A 9431-nucleotide genomic window follows, 5' to 3' on the forward strand; every position below is an offset into this window, starting at 1 on the left:
CCCCCCGCCCCTTTTCGAGGCAAGACACTTTCATTTGGAGGTTAGACACTCTAGGCTGCAGCAATACATACAGACTTGGACAAATTTGTTGGTACCCTTCGACGGAAAAAGAAGAAACCACGATTTTCTCTGAAATAACTTGAAACTCACAAAAGTAATTGGCATCCATCATTGTTTATTCCATATTTAATAAAAATCAGACTTTGCTTTTGATTTTTGATTCAACAGAATATTGTACATAATAAAACGAATGAAAATGGCCTGGACAAAAATGATGGGACACTTAACCTAATATTTTGAGGCAACCACTGTAATCAAGCAATATCTGTAGCTCTCAATGAGACTTGTGCACCCGTCAACAGGTAGTTTGGCCCACTCTTCCTGAGCAAACTGCTTCAGCTGTCTCAGGTTTGATGGGTGCCTTCTCCAGGCTGCATGTTTCAGCTCTTTCCATAGATGGTCCATAGGATTCAGATCAGGACTCATAGAAGGTTTTTATCTATTCTTGATCGTTGTGATTTGGGTCATTATCCTGTTGGAGGATCCATGACCTCAAGAGATTCAAGATTCACAAGGTTTTCTACCATTTTACCCAGCTAACTAACTGAAACTAACTTATTCCTAAAACATAATGCAGTCAGTGAATAGAGTAATACAAATAAAATAAAATAAAAATAAAACTCAAAAAGGTAATACAGAGTGGGGGTACAAAATAGAAGTAAAAGGAATAGAGTTATGTATATGGGATAGGCTATTTGTATATCCAGATATGGGCAGTAAAGTGCAAGTGAATGACATGTGACCTGCAACTGAGACAGAGCTTTCTGACACTGGGTAGTACGTTTCGCTCCAGAATGCCTTGATAGTCTTGAGATTTCATTGTGCCCTGCACAGATTCAAGGCACCCTGTGCCAGGCGCAGCAAAGCAACCCTAAAACATAACCAAGCCTCCTCCATGTTTCACAGTAGGTATGGTGTTTTTTTTCTTTGTGACTTGCCAAAGAGCTCCAGTTTTGACTCATCTGTCCAAAGGACATTCTCCCAGAAGCATTGTGGTTTGTCAATATGCATTTTATAAAATTCTAGTCTGGTTTTTTTTTTGTTTTTCTTTCAAAAGTGGAGTCCTCCTGGGTCTTCTTCCATGGAGCCCAGTGTCACTCAGAAAGCGACGGATGGTGCGATCAGACACTGATGTAGCTTGACCTTGGAGTTGAGCTGGTACCTCTTTGGAAGTTTGTCCTTGGCTCGTTTTCTACCATTCGTACTATGCTTCAGTTCAATCTGGGGTCGATTTTCCTCTAGGTTGGCTACAGTCCCATGAACCCTAAACTTCTTAATAATATTTGCAACTGTAGTCACAGGAACATCAAGCTGCTTGGAGATGCTCTTATATCCTTTACCTTTAACATGCTTGTCTACAATGTTCTTTCTGATCTCCTCAGACAACTCTCTCCTTTGTTTTCACAGGTCTATGTTCAGTGTGGTGCACACGATGATACCAAACCGCAGTGACTACTTTTCTCCCTTTAAAGAGGCTGAATGACTGATTATAATACTGAAGACATGTGTGTACTAATTAAAGAAAGTTGGTTGTTAGTTTGAAATATCACTATAATCCAATTATTTATAATCTTTTGTAAGGGTACCAACAAATCTGTCCAGGCCATTTTAGAATATAATTCATCTCTTTAGCAATAATCTCTAATATCTCTTTTCACAGTTTATTTTCTTAACTCTATGACATACCAAAGGCATGCAGGTATACATGAGAAAATTGCTTTAAATTTCACGACTTTTTGGGAGGAATGAAGCATTGTTTCAATGAGCTGTAAGGGTACCAACAAATTTGTCCATGTCTGTACTTGAATACTTGAATCCAGGCAGAGAAGTGGTTGCCAGTGAAAATGTCAACTGATCAGTGGTTTTTATTCGGAATTAACTGGCCACTGATTGGCAATACTGACAAATTGGAATCAAGTATTACATGCCAATAAATGTGGTTTATTCACGTATTATAACATTAACTTCAACTCACTGTTGACATTCTTTTTCCCCAATAATGGACCTTACACTTACCTTTACCATTGTTAGGGTCCTTCCTGTTTGGAAAACAAGACACCAGTCCAGGCCACCAGTCCCTCTCCAGGTCCAGGTGTCTCTGGGAGAAATTCTGGGTTTCTTCACTGAGGATAAATGCTAGGTGTTCGACGGCCTGCTGAATTGGCACATTTAGTCCATCCTTTCAGTTGTACTCATACAACTGATGAAGGACAAGGTCCAGCGGCCAAGACGAGAGGTAAATCATAGAGTACACAATAAAGGAGTCAGATTTAGGATAGATCAGCTTCTGATGGTAACCAGGGGCTTGTCAGCTTTGCCTCGCTCTCCTGAAGCTGAGAAATACCCATCTGTGCTTGACTTTCGCTATTTTTTTTTTTGCCACGGAATGTTCAGTCCAACTAATGTAGTAGCCAATGATATACAATATGAATATAAATCACATATGTAGGCACATACAGTACTATGGAGCTGCAGAAATTAAGACCGTAACGTATTGCGTAAATTAAAAACATAAAAAATTGCATGTAAGTGCGTGAAACTCTTTTTGCTGTGCCTCACACTTTGGGGGTCAGGGAATATAATATATACATCCAACACTGTAAATCTGACACTTGTTAAAAGAATAATCCAATGATTTCGTCCCCCATTTAGGGGCTGAGTGTGGCCACTTAAAGCTGCAAGTTCTATCTATTGTTTTTTTGGAAGGGTGATGGTATACCTAACAAGAATGTTATTCTGGGAAACTTAATGCGTCCAGTCTATGGAGAACGCAGCTCCTTCATCAATCGGACACGTCTCGGTTCTCCTGTGTGAATACGCTTATGTCTGTTGAATGATCCCGACTGAGTGAATCCTTTCCCACACCGTTGACATTTGTACGGCTTGTCTCCTGTGTGAATACGCTGATGGTTCTTGATATCCCCCAATGAACTAAATCCTTTCCCACACCGTTGGCATTTGTAGGGCCTGTCTCCTGTGTGAATATGCTCATGTCTCTTGAGATTTCCTGATTGGGTGAATCCTTTCCCACACCGTCGACATTTGTACGGCTGTTCTCCTGTGTGAATAATCTGATGTTCCTTTAGATATCCTGGTCGACTGAATCCTTTCCCACACCGTTGACATTTGTACGGCTGATCTCCTGTGTGAACAACCTGATGTTCCTTGAGAGATCCTGATCGACTGAATCCTTTCCCACACCGTTGACACTTGTATGGTCGATCTCCTGTGTGAATGACCTCATGTTGCTTGAGATATCCTGATCGACTGAATCCTTTCCCACACTGTTGACATTTGTACGGTGTGTCTCCTGTGTGAATACGCTGATGTCTCTTGAGATTTCCTGATTGATTGAATCCTTTCCCACATTGTTGACATTTGTACGGCTGTTCCCCTGTGTGGATAACCTGATGTTCCTTGAGAGCTCCTGATCGACTGAATCCTTTCCCACACTGTTGACATTTGTACGGCCGTTCTCCAGTGTGCATAACCTGATGTTTCTTGAGATATCTTGATTTAGTGAATGCTTTGCCACATTGTTGACAGTGGTATGGCCCATCTCCTGTGTGGATACCTTCATGAATATTGTGTTCACTTAATGAAAATCTCTGAGTCTGGGCAGACTTGGATTTTACTCCTGGAAGAAGAGAGGAAGAGAAAGACAAGTGTGGAATACAAAAAAAAAGTCAGAGAGCGTGCTAATAATTTGGGATGTTAAGTAAAAAACCTGTAGCGCACTGTACGTTTAAAAAATGTTTGTAGTAGAAATAAGGGGTAACCCTATTTCTAGGCTTCTTGGCATAAATAGGGCTGAATGACTTTCCAAAATAATCAAAATGTGCATTTGTTAGACCAATATTGCGATTTTGTGTGCGATTTATAGTATGACCAAAACAACACTGGATGCAGTCAACATATAAACTCCACTTTTCTGTCGACCAGGCCTACATATTATGATGAAATGAGATTAATTCATGCATGAATTGATATGAATAATATATATTTATTTAACTATGGAATTGTAAAAAGAATAACCTCCAATCACCGTAGAATATTGACTGATTGATTTAACTTCAAGCCTGGTAATTTTTTGAATCTCAAAATTAACATTCAAAAAAATGTGCAGTGTTTCAGCAGAAAATGATGCGCACATATGTCCACATACACGGAGCGCTGCTCAGTGTGCTCAGGGACAGATTTACGCTCATTCAATAACATAAAAAATAAATTAAAAAACACATAAATAAAAAATAAAAACACACCCATTATTCTGGAGGAGGCTCCATCTAGACTCTACTGTGTTCTGAGCTCTGCCTGCAGCACACTCCGTGCACAGTGCACCCTGGCCCGGGCCGGAGCGCCGGGTGTCTCCAGGGCAGCGCAAAGGGTTAAAACAATCACGATAGGCGGGGAGAAAAACCGAAACCATACGCACTTGTTTTGTTCCATAAGGAGACGAAAAATGAAAACATATTCTTCTGGCACCCTGTCTGAGAGGGAGTCAGGTGCACAGAATGTGCTCCGATTGTCCCTCCCCCTCCCCCCGGGATGGCGCACTAGGTGGCCGCCTATCTCACCTATAGGACGAGCCGGCCCTGGCCAGGTCTATTGGTTAGATTTAGTAACATTAAAAAAAGAAAAACTGTACCGTGCATGTCAATAAAGTTATAATTATAAAATATATTATAAAGTAATAATTAGTGTTGTAAATGTCTGTAGTGTTCATATTATTTGTAAATTTTTTCTTCAATTAAGCAATATTGAGGATATTCTAACATGCCAACATTGAGTGTGAAATGAAACAGTGAAAATGACTTTACAGCACAAACTGGTAAGAGAAAAAACAAAACGTTACCTGACGGAGATTCTCTGAGCTCCTCGCAATCTTCATCACTAACTTCAGTCTCAGTTTCAGAGGAGTGTGAAGAGAGGAGCTTCTCATCACAAGTTGGTTCTGAATCAGAAGCCGGATCCAAGCGACCAGCTGCTTCCGACACTCCACAGTCCTCTCCATCAACTGTTGTTTTCATCTGTTCAGTTGAGGTGCTGGCGAGAGGTTCTGCCTCTCTGTTCTCCTCAGTTTGACCTTGATGAAGCTGGGGACACTGAGCACGCTCTTCATCACCTTCACTCTTCACACAGACAGGAGAGAATGGGACCTTGGTGATAGCAGCCTCCTGACTGCTCCAGAGGTCCTCCTCTTCCTCTTTAATATGTGGAGGCCCTGGCTCCTCCTGACCCAGACTGGGGCTCCTCTCCTGCTGCTCAGGGGGAAGCTCCTCTTTACAGACAGAGAGCTGCTGGAGCTCTGGAGGCAGCACTGAAATACAAACACACAGTCAGTGAAGAAACTAGGATAGTTGTCCAGGCTGAGGTGAGAAGGCCCTTTGATAGTCACACATTCAGCGCTACAAAAGTCTCAAACATCATGACAATTTGTTTACAGTTTGGTTATGTACTGGAAACTTAGGATACGTTTTCCGGACCTTAGTAAAGGGAGTAGATGTAGAATAAGAATAAGCAGTACAAAATTAAGCAAATTAGTATTTAATGATTGTTAAGTGATTGATTGTGGTTGACCATAAAACTATCACCACTTGGAAAACTATGGGTCAAGTATGTATTTTTGATATTTCCAGCACAGCAAGCCACTATTCCGTTAACCACCAAAAAATAACTGCTTATTACTATGGTCAGCTAATAGTTAGGGAGTCAATCTGGCCAGTGAATCTTCCACTCAAATTGAAAATAATTAGTGAGTACTCATTTAAAGAACATGGCAAAAAAAGGTCTAGGCATTTGCCATAACTCATACGCTGACCGTAGTGCCAGTGGATGACACCAGCTGACACACAGTACACAGCAGGACTGACTGCCACAGACCCTGTTCGCTTCAGTGATAGTCAGGAGGGGTTAACGAACCCGCTGAGACCCTGGATCTGTTAACTCTTGTCTCCATTCTCAAATAATAAAGGCGCCAATTGAGACGCTCTCCAGACAGGGATGTGGACCTTTACCCCAGGGGATGGAGCCAAGAAAGATGTCAGGAGGTGTTTGTGCACCAAACAATTCTGGGGACTCCCTGAGGGGAACTAGAAACTGGGGAGGTCCCCCGAAAACTAGACACCTTCAATGGCTCTTTTTCTGGTTGTATTCGCACCGCACTGGAATTCTGAAGTGATGCTGAAGTGACGTCTGCCATCAAGGTTTCATCGAGAGTTCCGTGTTTTTACTCCATAACATTCACTGATTTCACATTATCAGTGCACTTAAATCGGTTTCTGAACAAATTGAGGCGATAAATAAACAATCGAGTTGGTGAATCTTCACTCATATTAGATCTACAAGAGATAATTTAAAAGTTAGTCCCGAATTTCGTAAGGCACAGGCTTGCGTCGGGACAGATTTTTTTTCTTGGCACACTTTGGTCCTGTTAAAACCATCAATCAACAATCATTGTTTGAATGCCACAGCCAATTTGAGCTTTGTTCCTGACCATGTGCGTCCCTTCATGGCCACAGCCATCTTCTAATGGCTACTTCCATGATAATGCACCATGTCACAAAGCAAGTCTCGTCTCAAACTGGTTTCATGAACATGACAATGAGTTCAATGTTCTTACGTGACCTTCCCAGACACCGGATCAGAATCCAATAGAACACCTTTGGGGTGTAATAGGACGGGAGATTTGCAGCATCAATGTGCTGCTGAGAAAATCTGCAGGAATTGCGTGATGCAATCATGTCGACATGGAGAAGAATCTCAAAAAAATGATTCCAACATCTTGAGGAATCCACGCCAAGAAGAATTGAGGCTGTTTTGAGAGAAAAGGGAGGCCCCGCCCAGTATTAGTATAGTGTTCCTAATAAAGTGCTTGGTGAGTGTATATTATACATACATACATACATACATACATACATACATACAAGGGGTGTCACGATTCTCCAAATCCATGATTCGATTTGAGGTTATGATTCAATTTTCGATTTAAACTGAAGTATTTTTTTTCCAGCACTGACAGCTATGCCATTGTTAGACTATTGAATCTTGATTTGTGTAGAAAAACATTTGTTTCTCAATAAGTAACTTTGAGTTTGGTCACATTAAAAATAATGTTTTTCATAGTAGAACACATATAAAATAAATATTTTGGAGATAAAATAAATGCTTATGAGCCAGAATTTGCCTTCTTATCAAGGCATGTAGACGTATAATATTTTTTATTGATTACTCAAAATAAAATAAGCCCTGTCAGTTAACGCCATTTTAAAAATAAATAAATATTACGAATATTACTACTTGAAGTCAAATAATTTCCGTTCGTGAACAATAACTAATAATGATATCGCTGATCAAAAACGCAAGTACGTTTTGGTGCCCTCTGTGTGTCGTCTGACGGTGCGATCGGGGGGAATTTGCGCCACTGTCTCCCTCATTGGAGAGGGAGCGGTCGCGTGTCCCATTCCTCTATATAAAGAAAATACAAATAAAAACACTTGTGTTAGATGTATTTTATTACACCCCATTTCCCTATATTGAAAAAACAAAACAAAAAAACAAAGCACAGTGTGTAACGGGGACACTCAGCATCATCACCCTCCCACCACTTCCATCACTCTCCCCTTATGTTTTCCAATGCGTTTCAAGTCTGATCATAACAGTGTGAGAGTACATCTCGTCTCGCATAGACAGACCTATCCCCACATTTGGTTTATGCGCTGGAGAAAGGTCCTGCGCATAAAACAAGATGTGGGGATGGGTTCATTCTGGTCGAGTGGGGGGAGAAAAAAAACAATCCGGTTTCAAAACACAAACGAGGCGGAGATGCAGCGACGGTGCCCTTGCAAAATAGTGTCGGGCGGGAGCTTGTTGAGGCCAGCCGCGGCATCAAAATGGCTAAATCCCCGCAAAGAAATAAAAGCGCATCATAAAACAGCAAAAGACGACTATGTGATGCGAGTTTTACTAGTAAAAGAAATACGTAACTTGGACGTAATTTTGTCATCAGTGACTTAATCTCGCATAGCCAGAGCTACCTCCACACCTTCCTTTTTTTTTGCGCGGGCGTTGTTGTTTCACGTAGGGACGGGGACTTTGAAAACGGTAACACGCAGATAGCGGAAGTGAAGGAATATGGCAGGCTTTACCAACAACCTACATCCGGTGAGACGGACTAGAGTCAATCCTTTTTTCCCCGGTAAATGTCAGGACAGTAGAATAAAATTGACAAAGATCCGTCGAATAACCTGTCAAAACCAACGGAGGGGACGAAGCAGTAGTCGCCTCCAAACAAGCTCCGCGGCAGCCGTTCGTTCGGTTCCGTGCGAGTTTGACACATAGACCTAGAGAAAAGATGTCGCCAAATGAAGTGGCGTTCCCCTTCATACAGACCTGCTCTGTGCAGCTTGACTTCAGGTTTCAGTATTAAATCCAGTAGTTTGTGCAGCCTGCAGAGTCTGCTCTCATAATCCACCACATGTTCTTCGAAAAGTCTGAGAACGTCTTCGCCCGCCGCCGTCAGCTTCTCGCTCAGCAACTCCCTCAGAATAACTCTCACTTCTTCGGCCACTTCCACCTTTGCGTGGACAAATAAAACCTCCTCGACCGCAGCAACGAGTCGCTCTTGGAGAGAAGCGGCGAGACGCTGGAGCTGCTCCGCCATCGTCTCCCCCATTTCGGACGACATCTCTTCTTCTCCTCCTCCTCCTCCTCCCGCAGCTGCTGCTTCTTCTTTGGTTCAATGGCGGGTGGTGAGCAGCGTTAAGGTGCATTACCGCCACCTACTGGGTTGGAGTGTGAACTGACCTATATTGATTCAAGATTCAAGAGGTTTATTCGTCACATACATATACATACTTTCATACATGTACATACTTTCATATATGTACATACTTTCATACATATATGCAGTGAAATGTAAAGCAACGCATCCGGTGATAACACACAATATGTCCTTGGGAAAAATGTCTTTCTACTAGACCAACTAACTGACTCCTAAAACGTAATACAGTAAGTCGAATACATATAGAATAAAATAAAAATATATAGAATAAAATAAAATGGAATAGAGGGAATATGTGTATGTATATGGAATAGGCAATTATGTATATACAGATATGTGCATTAAAGTGGAATGTGAATAAAGTGAGGTAGTGTTTGGGATAATACAGCACAGTATACAACAGTACGGCGCAGCAATACGGCATCACGAACAACCCTGAACAGTGACACAGTATGCGGTACAGTATGCAACATACAGTACAGTAGGTAGTGGAGCCTAGTGCATGGCTCAGTTAGGACCCCTGGTGAGGTCAGCATTGACAGTTCTAATGACTTGCGGGAAAAAAACTCTGTCTCAGTCTCTCTGTTCT

At 41.7% G+C, this 9431-nt stretch overlaps 1 protein-coding gene across 1 annotated transcript; it reads right to left on the reverse strand.

The window, feature by feature from the left end:
• Positions 1-1197: 1197 nt before the first annotated feature.
• LOC307232663 (uncharacterized protein) lies at positions 1198-8746 on the reverse strand (the record flags this gene model as incomplete). Its single annotated transcript, XM_080003764.1, has 3 exons — positions 1198-3697; positions 4916-5368; positions 8452-8746. 3 exons carry the CDS (start codon positions 8744-8746, stop codon positions 2820-2822), a joined length of 1626 nt encoding a protein of 541 aa, XP_079859890.1. The 3' UTR covers positions 1198-2819.
• Between the last annotated feature and the right edge of the window lie 685 nt (positions 8747-9431).

This window comes from Zeus faber (genome assembly GCF_960531495.2).
Source record: "Zeus faber genome assembly, chromosome: 7".
NCBI classification, from domain to species: domain Eukaryota; kingdom Metazoa; phylum Chordata; class Actinopteri; order Zeiformes; family Zeidae; genus Zeus; species Zeus faber.